Below are 16,448 nucleotides of genomic sequence, written 5' to 3' on the forward strand. Positions count from 1 at the left end.
AACAGAAACAGAAGTAATTAATGTACATACTCCACATTTGGATCTATTCAAATCAAACCCATGTATTCACAATTTCTGAGCAAACTATGCCTATGCAAAAGTTATCCCAGAAGATTAAATGACAAAGCACATACCATTTGGCAGAGGCCTGGCAAACAAGTACTCAACATTACCCATTACTGCTGTTCCTAATTTTCCAACTTTAGAGTCAAACTAAATGGTTTATATTTATAAATTACTTACATGAATATATAATGTATATATAATACATAAAAGTTAATATGTATTAATACTCTAAATAAAGCTAGTATATTATTGTACCAAGCAATGTTCTTCATCCAAAGATGAGCTTAACTGTAACAGAATGAGCCACAAAAAAGGCAGAGAAAACTTGCAAAGAGATTTGGGTTAAAGGTTAGCTCTTAACCTCTGCTTATTAAGGATACAACCGCTACAAGATCTGGTATGAATTATAATTAGCAGTCAGCTGATCCTAGACAACCAGCTCAACATAAATAGTTAAGACCTCAAGCGTGTGGACAAGTGGCCATTTATTCCCAAGGCTGCTACCAACCACTGAAATCTGATTACTTGAACACTGATGCTGAAATCCTGCATAAATTCATTAACTCTTATGGTAGAAAATCCATTTTTCAAATCTATTTCCCAAGGAAATCTATTTTACACACAATTTTTTTAATACACAAAAATCACTTCAACTGACAATACTGCGGCATCCTGGGCACATCCAGTTTTTAAAACACCTCAACAATCTCAGCCACGCATCATTTATTAAAAGGGAAAAATGGAAAGATAATTTGAAAAGCATATGCTTTCTTAACTATTAAATACTAAAAGTAACTCTACGCCTTCATTACGAAAGAAGAAAATCTCCGTGTTTCCCAGCTTAACCCCGATTCGTGGGACAATCAATGCACATTCCCCCCTCCCACGCTGACAATCACGCCCGGGGCGCGCCGAAGTGGGGCGGGCAGAGGCATGGAACTCCCGGGTAATGACCCGTCCCCGCTACTTCTCGCTCGGTTTTGGCACACAACCGCAACACCCACGTGGACTTCCAGGCGGGGGCGGCGAGACCCGCCGCCAGCACCAGAGCCCGCCACCCCGGCCCGCCCAGCCCTGCCGCGGGGGCTCCGGGTTCCGGGCCGGGGGCTCGCGGAGGGCGGCGCACGGAGGTGACGCGCCACGGGGGAGGGGAAGGGAGCCCGGCTCCACTCACGCGCCCGGGGGCGGCACCGGGGCCGTCGCTGCGTCGCTCCCGTTCAAAAACTGAAAAGGGGGGCGGGGGGGGCGGGGGGAAAGACCTGGCTCCTCGTTTCATCCGGAAACCGGCGGGCCGGCAGGAAATGACGAAGGCAGAGGTCGTCCAGGTCCGGTCGGTAACCGGGTCCCGCGCGTCCGGCCCCGACTCTGGGGGAAAGAGCCCCGAGCGGAGCAGCCTGGCCGCGTGCCGCCTCCGGAGCCAGCAGCGTGAGTGGACCCGCGTCCCGGCGCCTCCCGGGCCCCGGGCGGGGCCGCGTCACCCGGCCCCGCCCCCCGCCCGCGCGCCGGCCCGCCCCGCCCGAGACTCACGGGGGAGGGGAAGGGAGGGGTCCGCTGCCCGCTCCGCGCCCCCAGCCCTGGGCACGGAGGCTCCTACGAGTCCAGCCCGCGCTGCGAGCCTGCTTCCGGGTCGTAAGGAATAGTGAGGCTCCGAGGGCCAGAAACGCAGACAAAAAGCCGAAGCAGCCGCGACGGCCGCGCGAGCAGGGGGCGGCCGAGACGTCCCCGGCGCGGCTGGAGTTTAGCGCCAGCGTTTTAAGATTGAGCCCCGCGCAGCCTTCGAGCGGCGGAAACGCAAAGGATGTTCCCGGCAGCTCTGGAAGCTGCCTGTGGCCACTTAGTGGGAGAGGATTATATTTTATACCCTCGCGACTGGATTTCCTTCCAGGAGGAGCCGGTGTCAAGGAACCAGGGTCAAGGCTGGTAGGGCTCAGGTTTAGAAGTCAGTTATATGTGACAGTCAAGTTGCCGCTCCACTCCCTACTCGCTCCACTCCCTACTTGCAACTTTGGGCAAGTTACATAACCACCACTACCACCTTCCCGGTTTCTTTCTTCTGTGAAATGGAACGTTAGTGCCTCACTATTGCAAAAACTCAATATGTGGACTGCCCTACATATAAGCCCTCAAATGTTAATTCCCTTCTTCCTCTTGGTTGAAGGCCTGTTACCTTGTACCCTTCTGCTTTGGGAGCCCAAACCTTTAATGTTTCAGAAGACAGAGAAAATTACATTTATGCAGTGGATTGTGTTGTAAGCAACTCTGTAAGTGATGCCAATCTGAATTTTTATCAAGATAGCAAAGCTCTAAGTGAGAGACAAAAATGTAATATTCAAAGCAGAATGACAAGTGATACTCCATTTTAGAACCACCTAGACATGGTATCAGGAAACTGATTTTAAAACTTATGATACAGTCACTTGATCCCTGGAAATTTTCTCCTAGTTCTCAACCTGGAAGTTTATCAAACGAAAACCAAGCTCTAGTTGTCATATTTGGGGAACTCTGTCTCTGGATACTGACGTTTTACTTGGGACTTAACTAAGCTCATCCTAGAATCCCGTTACCGAAATTGTTCAAGCATCACTGCACAGGAAAAATATGTGAAAAAAGTTCAGTTTTCTCACAAGAACCCTGAACGATGATCCAAGCAAGTGGCTAGCCATAATGGTGATCTTGCTGAAACTGTGCATTTTGCTTTAGAAGGCTGTAGTGGTATGTAGTAACCACTTAGCAAGTATGTATGGGTACACTTGGTTAGACTGTAGTGTGCTGGGAGGTGACGGTCATAGTTCAGGCCACATGTGGGCCATGGGTCTGTACTATGACTCTGGGCAAGGCCATTCCTTCTTCCTAGTAGTCTTGCAAAACCATGCCATTGGTCATGATGGAGGACTGGGCAGGCAAGGCCTACCCTCAGTGCAAATCTTTCACAACTACAGTGCTAAAAATAACTCAAGTGCCTGTCCCTGGAACTGTGGAATGGTAGTGTCATTGCATACCAGCAATGTTGTATAATCCATGTTGTTTAATTCATGTTAAAATTTTACCATTCTGGGTCAGTAGTAATTCAAAATCCTTCTCTACATATAATTAAAGACTGGCATATTTGTAGCAGGATGAAGACAAGCTCTGTAGGAATACACCATTTATCAAGGGGCCCATAAACAGAATTTTGTGAGAAATGGAAGCAAGAAACTAACCTGGCTCAGATCTATTCAGGTGTTAGAAAACAGGTAGGAAACACTTCTATGATTTGTCAGACAACGGGAACCTGCAAAATGTTCCAATGGCCGCTGCTGTATGTTCACTGTTTCTTCCCAAATCTGCTAATAGCTCCCAATCCTGAAACCTTTCTGCAGAATCTCAAATCAGATATCCAAAGTCATCTCTTTTTGCCAAAAACATGTTTGTTGTTGTTACTTTATATTTTAGCACCAGCAAAATTCTAGATTCCAGAAATCATAAAGACAATTATAGTCTCGTGTCTTCCCAAAGTTTCCATTTCTAAAATAGGCTGATCACTTTCAGAGAAAGTCTGGAGTTCAGTTTTAAGAAATAAGAGTTAAAACTGTAAATATGCCAAATCTCCCTATATCTCCTACTCCTTTAAAAAAAAAAAAATCCATTTCCAGGCTTTAATATCAAGGAATTGGGTATGGTATAATGTTTAAGTAATATCTAGATCTTGCATCTACAAATTTTTATAATTTAATGTAAGTTCTGTTTTTATTACTACTTGGCCAGTTTTTACAAGATCAATCTTTATATTCATCAGACACCAACAGATATTTTAAAGAGATCACTCTTAACCTCAGTGTCTGGAGTTTAAGTTAAATGAGACTCATGACACTCACTTTATTGTAAATGAACATAGGATGTCCCCAAACATCTGACAAAAACTTCAGGTGTCAGCAGAGAAAACATGCCACCTGGTTTAGGAGCAGACCTCTGGGGAAATTTTATTCATTTTATACAGGGGTAAGCTATAAGAAAGAAAGACTGCCTTTAATGCACACTTGTTAACACTGAGCCAGATCTACGTTGCAGAACATTTTGGAAGCTTACAGGAGATTGGAGGATAGTTTGTGCAAGAATGTCTGCAATGCCTTCATTGTTGTAGGATGTCTAGAAAAAAATTGCAAAACAATTTCTTGGACATTTCAGATATTCTTTTTCTTGGAATTAGAAAATGGCTGTCTAATTCTTAGAAACTACTGTACATTTATCGCCTATAACTTGTTCAATTTTTCTCCTTTTCGTATAATGTCTAAAACAATGCTTTTTGGTTTTCTTTCACATATTAGGTCATTTTACTTAGATTTACCTTTATGTCCAACACAAGGGAGGCACTTTCAACTAACTCTCAAACACCAAGGGGACACCATTACTCTTTTACTTGCTATTTGAAACACTTGCTATTACCACTCTTATTTTCTGTGAGAATGTAGGAAGAATGCATTTCCTTGAATAGAAGTCACAGCTGTGTAAATAGCAAAAAGTAACTTTTACCCCATAGTTTCTTTCAACCACATTTGGCCAGGAGGCCAAAACTAGATAAAGCTTCAAACTTTCCCACTTGCATAGGAGGCAAGTGAAAGAGCATAGAGATTAACTAGAGTTTTAACCTACATGTGGAAGATACAATGTTTCAAAATCAAAAATAAGGGGAAATACATTTCATGCCTTAGTTATCTAGCCCAGGGGTTGGCAAACTTTTTCTTAAAGGGCAAGATTATAAATATTTTAGGCTTTGAGGGCTGGAAAGCAAAAATCAAGGGTACTATACAGGTGCTTACAACCATTTAAAATATATCCACTTAGAAATGTGAAACCATTCTTGGCTCCTGGGCCATCCAAAAGCAGGCAGCAGGCTGATGTTGGCCAGAAGGCCCTATGTTTGCCAGCCTTTCTCCAGATGGTCATACCACCACTAACTAAAAGAACCCCTGTTCTCTTTTCTTTCTTCTAGCCCCATGCCTGGAGGTTACGGAGTGATGGGTGACGATGGCTCTATGGATTACAGTGTTCATGAGGCATGGAATGAAGCCACCAATGTTTACTTGGTAGTGATCCTTGTTAGCTTTGTTCTCTTCATGTATGCCAAGAGGTAAAGGTTTTGGTATTTCAGGGTTGATAAGAAACTGGGCATTTAAAAGGTTTACACGTTTGTTTGTTCCAAATTAAATGCATAAAAATACTGCATTTATGAATTATTGCAAAATTGAGCATTTTTGTTCTTGCTATGAAAGCACTATCTATTCAGGTCTGTCCTCGAGCTCTGGACACCAAGGTTTGGCTTTGAAGAGCCCACTGCATTAAGAGTTGGAAATTTTGGGGTGCCTGGGTGGCTTAGTTGGTTGAGGGTCCAACTCTTGATTCTGGCTCAGGTCATGATCCCAGGGTTGTGGGAGGAAGCCCCACATGGGGCTTTGTGGTGCTGAGTGTGGAGCCCGCTTAGGATTTTCTCTCTCTCTCCCTCTGCCCTCTCCTCATCTTGTGCTCATGCATGTGTGCTCTCTTGCTCTCTCTCTCTCTCTCTTTCTCAAAAAAAAAAAAAAAAGTTGGAAATTTAAGTGCAGCTCAGGTACCCTGACTGGCTTCTATCATTTCTAATGTAGCTCAATTTTATCATCCAGCCTGGGCCCACTGTCACTCTAGGATGAGCATTTTATTTTTGGCCAACATGCCTGAAATGCAGAAACACTAATTCCTATATATTAAGCAATTCTCTCTTGGCACATGTTAAGTTTTCCCTTCTGATTGTTGTGCATGACCATATCATAGCACTTACTGAATAATGTTGGTATTATCTGGCTACTTGTCTGTCTGTTCCACAAAAACTTCAGTCCCTTCAGGACAAGGGCTTTCCCTTTTAACCTTGTGTCCCTGGTGTGCCACACAGTGTAAATCCTCAATAAATATTTCCTGGTTTAATTCCAGGTGTTGTAGCATAATTTAACTATTCTTTTTCACACACCATGGCTCCTTTCCTTTAGGTACAATTAAAAAAGAGAGAGAGAGAGAGATGGGTGCTTTGAAGAGTAAAAGCAGTATTCACTGGACTGGGTTGCTTCTCCTTAGGGCCCCATGCTCTTTGATATTCTCTATGCAGGTTAAAAAGGCATTAGATATGTTAGAAGATATTTGATAACTGATTTAATTTCTCTGCTGGTTATGGGCCTGTTCAAATTTTCTATTTCTTCATGTTTGAGTTTCGGTAGTTTTTGAGTGTCTAGGAATTTGTCCATTTCTTCCAGGTTGTCCAGTTTGTTGGCATATCATCTATCATAGTATTCTCTTGTAATTGTTTATATTTCTATGGTGTTGGTTGTGATCTTTCCTCCTTCATTCATGATTTTATCTATTTGTGTCCACTCTCTTTTCTTTTTGAGAAGTTTGGCTACGGGTTTATCAATTTTTTTATTCTTTAAAAAAAAACAGCTCTTGGTTTCATTGATCTGACAACAATTAAGAGTCCTGGGTCAGATGGCTTCCCAGAGAAATTCGACCAGACATTTGAAGAAGAGTTAATACCTGTTCTTTTCAAACTGTTCCACAAGACAGACATGGAAGGAAAACTTCCAAATTCATTCTATGAAGCCAGCATTACCTTGGTTCCAAAGACCCCACTAATAAGGAGAATTACAGGCCAATATCCCTGATGAACCAGAAATTCTCAATGAGATACTAGCAAATTGAATTCAACAGTACATTAAAAGAATTATTCACCATGATCAAGTGAGATTCATTCTTCAGCTGCAGAGCTGAGTTAATATTTGCAAATCAATCAACGTGATATACAACATTAAGAGAAGAAAGACTCAGAATCATATTATCCTGTCAATAGATGCAGAAAAAGCATTTGACAAAATACAGCATCCTTTCTTGATAAAAACCCTCAAAAAAGTAGGGATAGAAGAAACATACCTCAACATCATAAAAGCCATATATGAAAGGCCCACAGCTAATAGCGTCCTCAATGGGGAAAAATTGAGAACTTCCCTCTAAGGTCAGGAACACAACAGAGATGTCCACTCTCACCACTGTTGTTCAACAAAGTACTGGAAGTCCTAGTCTCAGAAGTCAGACAACAAAAAGAAATAAAAGGCATACAAATTGGCAAAGTAGAAGTCAGACTTTCATTCTTCACAGACAACATGATACTTTACATGGAAAACCCAAAAGACTCCACCAAAAAACTGGTAGAACTAATATGTGAATTCAGCAAAGTCACAGGATAAAAAATCAACATACAGAAGTCAGTTGCATTACTACACACCAATAATGAAGAAGCAGAAAGAGAAATCAAGGAATCAATCCCATTTACAATTGAACCAAAAACCATAAGATGCCTAGGAATAAACCTAGGCAAACAGATAGAAGATCTATATGCTGAAAACTATAGAAAATTTAGGAAGGAAATTGGAGAAGACACAAAGAAATGGAAAAACATTCCATGCTCATGGATTGGAAGAACTGATATTGTTAAAATGTCACTATTACCCAAAGCTATCTACACATTCACTGCAATCCCAATCAAAATAATTCCAGCATTCTTCACAGAGCTAGAACAAACAATCCTAAAATTTGTATGGAACCACAAAAGATCCTGAATAGTCAAAGTAATGTTGAAAAAGAAAAGCAAAGATGGAGGCATCACAATTCTGGACTTCAAGCTGTATTACAAAGCTGTAGTCATCAAGACAGTATGGTACTAGCACAAAAACACATAGATCAATGGAACAGAATAGAGAACCCAGAAATGGACCCACAAACGTATGGCCAACTAATCTTTGACAAAGTAGAAAAGAGTATCCAGTGGGAAAAAAAAAAAAAAACCAGTCTCTTCAGAAAATGGTAATGGGAGAACTGGACAGTGACATGCAGAAGAATGAAACTGGACCGCTTTCTTATACCATGGACAAAAATAAACTCAAAATGGATGAAAGACCGAAATGTAAGACAGGAAGCCATCAAAATCCTAGAGGAGAAAGCAGTCAACAACCTTTTTGACCTTGGCCACAGCAACTCCTTACTAGTCATGTCTCAGAAGGCAAGGGAAACCAAAGCAAAAATGAACTATTGGGACCTTATTAAAATAAAAAGCTGCTGCACAGTGAAGGAAACAATCAGGAAAACTAAAAGGCAACTGATGGAATGGGAGAAGATGTTTGCAAATGACCTAATCAGATAAAGAGTTAGTATCCAAAATCTATAAAGAACTTATCAAATTCAACACACAAAAACAAATAATCCAGTGAAGAAATGGGCAGAAGACATGAATAGACACTTTTCCAAAGAAGACATGCAGATGATGCTCAACATCACTCATAATCAGGGAAATACAAATCAAAACCACAGTGAGATACCACCTCACTCCCATCAGGATGGCTAAAATTAACAACTCAGGCAATAACAGATGTTGGTGAGGATGCAGAGAAAGGGGAACTCTTTTGCACTGCTAGTAGGAATGCAAACTGGTGCAGCCACTCTGGAAAACAGTATGGAGGCTTCTCAAAAAATTAAAAATAGAACTACCCTACCACCCAGCAATTGCGCTACTAGGTATTTATCCAAAGGATACAAAAATGCTGATTCGAAGGGGTATACACACCCCAATGTTTATAGCAGCATTATCAACAATAACCAAAGTATGGAAAGAGCCCAAATGTCCATCGGGTGATGAATGGATAAAGAAGTGTGGTATATATATACAATGGAATACTACTCAGCAATCAAAAATAATGAAACCTTGCCATTTGCGACAATGTGGATGAAACTAGAGTGTATTATGCTAAGTAGAATAAGTCAGAAAAAGATATCATATAATTTCACTCATGTAGAATTTAAGAAACATGACAGATGAACATAGGGCAAGGGAAGGAAAAATAAGATAAAAACAGAGGGAGGCAAACCGTATGAGACTTTTAAATACAGAGAACAAACTGGGGGTTGCTAGAGGGAAAGTGAGTGGAGAGATGGGCTAAATGGGTGATAGGCATTAAGGAGGGCACTTGGGATGAGCACTGGGGGTTATATAAGTAATGAATCACTGGGTTCTATTCCTAAAACCAATACTATACTGTATGTTAACTAACTTGAATTTAAATAAATAAATGTAAAATTTTTTAAAAGGCATTAGATAGTTCAAATTAATTAGTAATCAAAAAATAATTGATGTTTGGCCTGGGGAGCAGGTCAGAACTCACACTTGTTCTCAGACAGGCAGGTTTGCCTTTCCAGCCACATGACCCCTGGAGCAGCTGGCCCATTGACAGCCTGGACTCCAGGGTGGCTGAGAGAAGGCTCCACTCCATCGCCAGTTTACTTGCAGGTAACAGCTTTCTTCCAAAAATAGCCACCATGTCCCCCCGACCCTCCTGTTTTAAAAGCAGAGACATATTGTTGTTAGTTTTAAGTAGATGGACCCACTAAGGCTATGCAATTGTATTTAAGAAATATGGTGATTCATTATTTTCCAAAATTAAGGTCTACTCCCATTCTGTTTATTCGCTAACCCAGTAATTTAGCTTTATTTGGATGACACCAGAGGGAGGAGAAAAATAAGATGTTTTCTTGTTTATGCATTTTCCCATACAGTATTTGGCTTTTGGTGAGAGGAAGGAGTGGAAGTGCAATGAAGGTACATCTCTTTGTTGTATTACATGGATGTTTTCAGCTTTCTTTTCTTTCTTAGAGCCCTGTGGCTATACATGTACAGCTTCGTGGTTTTTAGGGAAAGAAAGAACACTTGAGCCAAGGAAGCACCTCACAGATACAAAAGAAATGAGCGCATTGTTACTTAAGTCCTTTTTTTTTAAGTTTATTTATTTTCAGAGCGAGAGAGAGAGAGAATGCAAGTGGATGAGGGGCAGAGAGAGAGAGAGAGAGAGAGAGAGAATCCCAAGTAGACTCTGCACTGTCAGCACAGAGCCCAATGGGGGCTCGAACTCACAATTCACAAGATCATGACCTGAGCCCAGGTCGGACATTTAGCCATCTGAGCTACCCAGGCACCCCTTAAGTCCTTGTGATGTATCTTCTGATTACTATGGTCCTGAGTTCATTACAGTCCAATAGATGTTAATACAAATCTCTCTTCTGTATTGGTTTTGTGTTTTAGGAACAAAAGGAAAATTATGAGGATATTCAGCGTGCCACCTACAGCAGAAACTTTATCAGAGCCCAGCTTTTATGACACAATAAGCAAAATTCGTTTAAGACAGCAACTGGAAATGTATTCCATTTGTAGGTATATTCTGTGCTGAACTGTGTATATAGACATGTTTCAAATAGATTTTTTTGGAATTGAGTTCAGTTAGCAAAGGTTATCAGAAATAATTGATAGTGCCTTTTTTAGATGATGAGCATGGTATTGGCAAAGGCAGATCTCCCATGTAGTTGATGCTTCAGAGCCCTCTGCTTGTATGGGACCCTTCAGGACCCTGAGAACAGCCCTAGCAATGTGTTCATATGATGATATTTTTATATGTTTTGCAAAAATTAGTTATTTTACCCATCGGCTAAGACTGCTGTCTCTTCCTGCTCTAATTTGCCCTCCTTTGCACATGCCTCATGTGGAGTAGCATTAAGTGGCCAAGAGCATTTGGGGATGTGGCTGAGGGGAAGTTGAGCTAGAGCTGCATTTAGTTTGGGTTTGAATTTTGTATTTATGGAGTTTGCAGTCATTTCTATTATAATTAAATTACTGCAAGCCAAAGCAATATAAGAATTGCTTCTAGGAATGTGGCATGTGATATCAACGTGCAAGGCTAGAAGTCATGTCTCAGTGTGTCATATAGTACTAAACACTGTTGGTATGTATGTCATGGAGAAGAAATAAAATTTAAAATGTATAGAGTCATAATGAAATGTACATCTAAGCCACAGCCTTTTATGCCACCATTTAAAAGAATGAGTTGTGGTTTCCAAGATACATTATTAACTGAGAAGAGCAAGATAAAATAATATATATACTAGGATGCTACTCTTTTAAAATCAAAGGACCAAAACACCCCTTGTATTATCTATGTCTAATATAAATGTTCTATATAATTATGCAAGCATGGAGGAAGGCTTGGAAAGATACGCATCAGATTATTAACATTCATTACCTTGATGGGGACTGTGTGGAATTTAAGGGGAAAAGACTGGACAATTTTTAAAGCAGTTGTCTACAGTAAAAAATTAAGTGTGTGTGCATGTGTGTGTGTGTGCATAGAAAGATGCAAGAAAGAATGATCAGCAAGATATCACTACTGTGTCTCGGGTGAAATGGAATTTCAGGTGAAAATATACATGTTTACGTGCATATACGTGTATATACACGCATAAACACAAGTAGAACCTCTAAAATCTTAAGCATAAATGTTATCCTGAAAACTAGTAACAGCAATTCCTTTAGGGCAAGGAACGGGGTGGGTAGCCACAGGATTGATCAGGTAGGAGGAAGATACACTTTTTACTGTTTCCTCTGTTCCTTTTGCATTTTGTACCATCTGCATATGTTACCAGTTCAAAATAAGAAGTAAAATTGAACATAGCAGCATTACTCACAATAGCCAAAAGGGAGAAACAACCCAAGTGCCCTTGACAGATACACAAAATGTGGTATAGAAATACAATAGGATGTTATTCAGTCTTTAAGAGGAAGGAAATGCTGACACGTGCTACAGCACAGATGAACCTGAGGACGTTATGCTTCATAGTGGTTCTTATTATGAAGGGAAATAAGCCAGTCGCAAAAGAACAGATATTTCACTTAAAGGAGGCAAATTCGTAGAGACAGAAAATAGAATGGTGGATGTCAGGGACCTGGGGAGGAGGCAGTGGGAAGTTATTGCTTAATGGGTGTGGAGTTCAGTTGGGGATGATCAGAAGAGCTCTGTAGGCAGATGGGGGTGATGGTTGCAGAGCAATATGAATGTACCTAATGCTACTGAACTGTGCCCTTAGAAATAGTTAAGGGGCTCCTGGGTGGCTGAGTCGGTTAAGCATCTGACTTCAGCTCAGGTCATGATCTCACAGTTCCTGAGTTTGAACCCCACATTGGGCTCTGTGCTGACAGCTCAGAGCCTGGAGCCTGCTTCGAATTCTGTGTCTCCCTCTGTCTCAGCCCCTCCCCCTGCTTGCACTCTGTCCGTCTCTCTTTCTCTCTCTCAAAAATAAATAAACATTAAAAAAAAAGAAATAGTTAAAATGGCAAAATTCATGTATATTTTACCACAATAAGAAAGTTCTTTTAAAAGAAAATACCAACAAAACAAAACACAAAGTAGAGAGCCAGAAGCTCTGTTTGGAAAATTATAAAGAATTAAGTTTCTGTTGACACCCAGTCAAAACAGAAGCTATTTCCTATTAGTAATACATTCAGTAGCATAACATATACTATTATAAACCAAGTATACAGGTTTTTTTTTTCTTTTTTGATGGGAACGCCATAAAATAAAATTTATCTGAATTCCTGTGTTTGTAGGGTGTGTTAGTTTTCTACTGCTGCTGTAACAAATCACTACAAATCCAGTGGCTAAATACAACACAAATGTATGGTCTTACAATTTTGTAGTGTAGAAGTCCTACATCGGTCTCACTGGGCTGAAATCAGGTGTCAGCAGGGTACTGTTTCTTTCTGGAGGCTCTAGAAGAGAGTCTGTGTCTTTGCTAGAAAGCTTCTGGAGGCCACTCACGTTCCTTGGTTTATGGCCCTATGCCTCCGCATTGGGAGCCAGCATTATGTAATCTTTCTGATCATTCTTCCATTTTTATATCTTAGTCCCTCTCTGAACTCAGGAAAGGTTCTCTGATTTTTAAGGTCCATTTGATAATGGTTGGGCCAGATAATCCAGGGTAATCTCCTCATTATAAGGTCCTTACCTTAATCACATCTTTAAAGTGCCTTTTGTCCTGTAAAATAACATACTCACGGATTTAGGGGATTAGGATGTGAACATCTTTAGAAGCCATTTTTCTTATAAATAGTATATGTGTGGATTTACATGTTTAATGAATCCAATCACATTGGATCATTCTTAGTGTTCATGACATATCTATTCCTGACAAAGGCAGTTCAAAAGGAAATAGTAAACAAAGTTCTTTTTCTTAAAGACGACTCCCAAAATTGTATAAACTGTAGGCCACAAACTTTTGGATGCACCCTGAGTAGCATAAATAAATAGTGTCTCTTTCTTGGCTAGTAAAAACTTAAGGAGGTGAGTGAAAGTTTTAACTGTAGGCAGTGAATGACATTTATAAAGATTTTAACCCTGTACTCTCTCCAGTTCCAGGTTAAGACCATTCTTCTTCAATAAACATTTCTCAGAAGTACAAAAAAACCCACAGAATGCATATCTGTTTTTTCTTCTAGTTTATATTAAAAAAAATTTTTTTTATTAGTTTTCTTTATTTTTGAGAGGCAGAGAGAGACAGAGTGTGGGGGGGGGGGGGGGCGCAGAGAGAGAGGGAGACACAGAATCAGAAGCAGGCTCCAGGCTCTGAGCTGTCAGCACAGAGCCCAATGCGGGGCCTGAACTCACAAACCGTGAGATCCAGACCTGAGCCAAAGTTGGTTGCTCAACCGACAGCCACCCAGGCGCCCCTCTTCTAGTTTATATTGACAATGTTCAGTAATAAGTTTCTTAGACTTACAAGTTAAAATACAGTCAAATTCATTATGATGTGAACAAAAGCATTACTATCAGCTTAAGGTGGAAGTGGGAGATAAGAAAGAAGGAAATTGGGGCACCTGGGTGGCTCAGTCGGTTAAGCATCCAACTTCTGATTTCAGCTCAGGTCATGATCTCATGGTTTGTGAGATCAAGCCCCACATTGGGCTCTGCACTGGCAGCATGGAGCCTGCTTGGGATTCTCTCTTTCCCTTTCTCTCTGCCTGTCCTCTGCTCTCTCTCTCTCTCTCTCTCTCAAGGTAAACAAATAAACTTAAAAAAAAAAGAAAGGAAGTTATAAATGTTAATTTAACTGTAATATCTTAATTAATGTTCACACTGTTTTTTAAAACTGAATAATCCTGACATACAAATAATAAACATATAAAAATGAGGATCAGCAGTGCTGGGAAATTACAGGATCAGAAATTAATTCTTACTTAATTCTACTAATTACTTAATTAGTTAATTCTTTACTGAGAATCATGACTTGACTGTGATTTAATGATGTTAGCTAATATTTTGCTATTTTTATTAATTTTATCACTTTTTTTTGTTTTGTGTTTGCTTTGTTTTTTAATAGCAAGGAAGTATGACTATCAGCAGCCACAAAACCAAGCTGACAGTGTGCAGCTCTCATTGGAATGAAATGACAGAAAATGAACAACATAAGTAATTCTTCAACAGTCTGGTAGCAAGCTCCTAAATGTACTAAATCATGAACAGCATTTTTTTAAACCCTATCTCCATAAAATCATTTTACTTGTGACTTTCTTCCAGTTTTTTGTGTTTTGTTTTGCTTTTTAAAATTGCATCACCAAGTCATTTGTTATACAAATTAAAAAAAAAGTCTCAAAGGCATGGACACAGAGAGTCTGTACATCCTTAGGAAGATAGAATATAACCAGAGATGGTGATTTTTACCTTGTGAAGACTTTTGATTTCTTCAGGATATGATCAGTCAGGAATAAAAATACATCTTTGGAGGTGAGCGTATGGAGCTTATGCCACTTTGATTTGAACAGTTTTGCAAAATTAAAAAGTAAAAATCCATTCATTGGTATAACATCCTCGATTGTATTCTGTGATGAATATAATAATCAATAATGGACGCATTTGTGTTCTCACCGCTGTTATTACCACACTTGAATTGAATTAACTATCTTTGCTTCTTCAGAACTTATACAGGAGACTGTCTTTTCTACTATCCTCATGAAACAAACCCATCTACTAATTGTGGAAGCTTCCTGTGATTGGAATGTTTTCCCTTCATTGTGTTCCTGGGAGTTTGCCTTTTTTTTTTAATCCCACAGTTTCATTTCTACCAGAAGAGTTTCTTTGGACCATATTGCAACCATGCTGTGGAATAAATGGGCACCTCTCTACTGGTGTTAGCAACTTGCTTTTTTGGTCATGTAACTCTCAAGTTTAATGTAACTGGATACTTATACTTTTTTAGCATAATAAGCTTCCCTGAAGACTCTCATATCTTGTACCATTTTGTACCATACATGGAAATGTTTTTACCAAATTTTTCCTATTTATTTAAATAAAAGTTGGTGGGAGGTAGTGGCAGGGAAATTTCACTGTCCACATCACTGTCCAAGAATTAGTTTTTGAATCAAAGCTATTCTTAATTTTAAGAGTTAGAGTTAATATTTCAAGCACTGTTTCCTTTTCTCTTTATTATGAAGTAAAGAACATAAATTTTAAATGAAAAGGTTTAGACGAAATAAAATTACTGAGGGAAATTGCATTTGTTTTTAAATTTTAATTATATTATTCAAAAATGTCTATCTTGTTCAAGGTAAATTGTTGACTAAATGGAATAATTCTTGACTCACAAATGAGTTTGAATGCACTGCTGATACATAGAATAAAAAACTGACTACAGGATTATAAACAGTTATAATTATGGGCCAGGAATAGCAGAGCAGCAGGGGGATGATCTCCTTAAACTTTGCTTTGCTCTTAGGAAAACCACTGTATATTTCTGTGAGCAGGAAATGTGATCAGGAGCAGGAGCAGTTTACTTGTGTCACTGACATACTGCACAATCTGGACAAATTACAAAAACTGGCTATTTCAGATGATTTGTAAAAATAGTGTACATAAATAAATGTAAATCACAATGAAATTGACTGGTTGTTTTTTATGTGCATCCACTAGATAGAGGCAGTCATAACTTAAAGCTAGTAGATCGTGTGGTGAGCATCAAACCTTGACAAGGAAAAGGATGAATTCCTCCTCATTTTTTCTCTAAACCCAGCTGATGGGAATCACACCCCCCACTGGCAGGAACAACAACAAGTCCGCCTTTGAAGTTTCTTCTCTGCTTCAACAGCTGAACTGCTTAAGGGGTAGAAGCCCTGTAGCCACACTTCAAAGCCATGCCAGTTGATCGTCCTGCTTCTGCACACACGCGCGTGCGCGTGCGCACACACACACACACACACACACACACACACACACCGCCCCCACTGCATCCAAGGTTCAATAGAACTATTTTCTTTGGAAGAAAAATGGAATGACTAATAGACTGGTAACTAACACTTGTGTTCTTTTCCTGTTGCTTCTCTTTTAACTGTATAAAAGATATTCAGCAGTATGCACATTTCAGCCTCTATTGGTGCACAGCTTCAGTATGTAAAATAATTGGTTGTTTAGCCAGCCAGCTGCACAAAAGGAAGAAGGTAGCCTCTGGAGGGCACAAGTGTTTGC

General features: G+C 40.0%; 2 protein-coding genes across 4 annotated transcripts in view; one reads left to right on the forward strand and one right to left on the reverse strand.

Annotated features, from left to right (window-relative positions):
* SLC20A2 (solute carrier family 20 member 2) overlaps positions 1–1,414 on the reverse strand; it is a 107,564-nt gene extending 106,150 nt beyond the window's left edge. The window contains exon 1 of one of the 2 annotated variants that reach the window (XR_007458173.1): positions 1,326–1,409. The gene's annotated coding sequence lies outside the window, so the exon portion shown is untranslated. Of the gene's footprint in view, positions 1–1,325 lie in introns of both variants that reach the window. The other variant, XM_049632467.1, reaches the window with a different exon arrangement.
* SMIM19 (small integral membrane protein 19) lies at positions 1,410–15,882 on the forward strand. 2 transcript variants are annotated; one of them, XM_049632495.1, is made up of 4 exons: positions 1,410–1,491; positions 5,036–5,173; positions 10,190–10,314; positions 14,311–15,882. In XM_049632495.1, exons 2-4 carry the CDS (start codon positions 5,040–5,042, stop codon positions 14,373–14,375), a joined length of 324 nt encoding a protein of 107 aa, XP_049488452.1. In that variant the 5' UTR covers positions 1,410–1,491; positions 5,036–5,039; the 3' UTR covers positions 14,376–15,882. The 2 variants fall into 2 exon arrangements, with proteins under 2 accessions (XP_049488452.1, XP_049488453.1); XM_049632496.1 differs by lacking the exon at positions 1,410–1,491 and adding an exon at positions 3,009–3,299.
* Positions 15,883–16,448: the final 566 nt, after the last annotated feature.

The sequence above is a fragment of the Panthera uncia genome, chromosome B1 (assembly GCF_023721935.1).
Source record: "Panthera uncia isolate 11264 chromosome B1, Puncia_PCG_1.0, whole genome shotgun sequence".
Classification (NCBI taxonomy): domain Eukaryota; kingdom Metazoa; phylum Chordata; class Mammalia; order Carnivora; family Felidae; genus Panthera; species Panthera uncia.

Excerpts from the sequence above, each read along its gene's own strand:
- SMIM19 (XM_049632495.1), top strand. The coding sequence starts at position 5,040 with ATGCCTGGAGGTTACGGAGTGATGGGTGACGATGGCTCTATGGATTAC. Across the intron at positions 5,174-10,189 it reads CTCTTCATGTATGCCAAGAG|GAACAAAAGGAAAATTATGA; the intron begins GTAAAGGTTTTG and ends TTTGTGTTTTAG. Across the intron at positions 10,315-14,310 it reads ACTGGAAATGTATTCCATTT|CAAGGAAGTATGACTATCAG; the intron begins GTAGGTATATTC and ends GTTTTTTAATAG.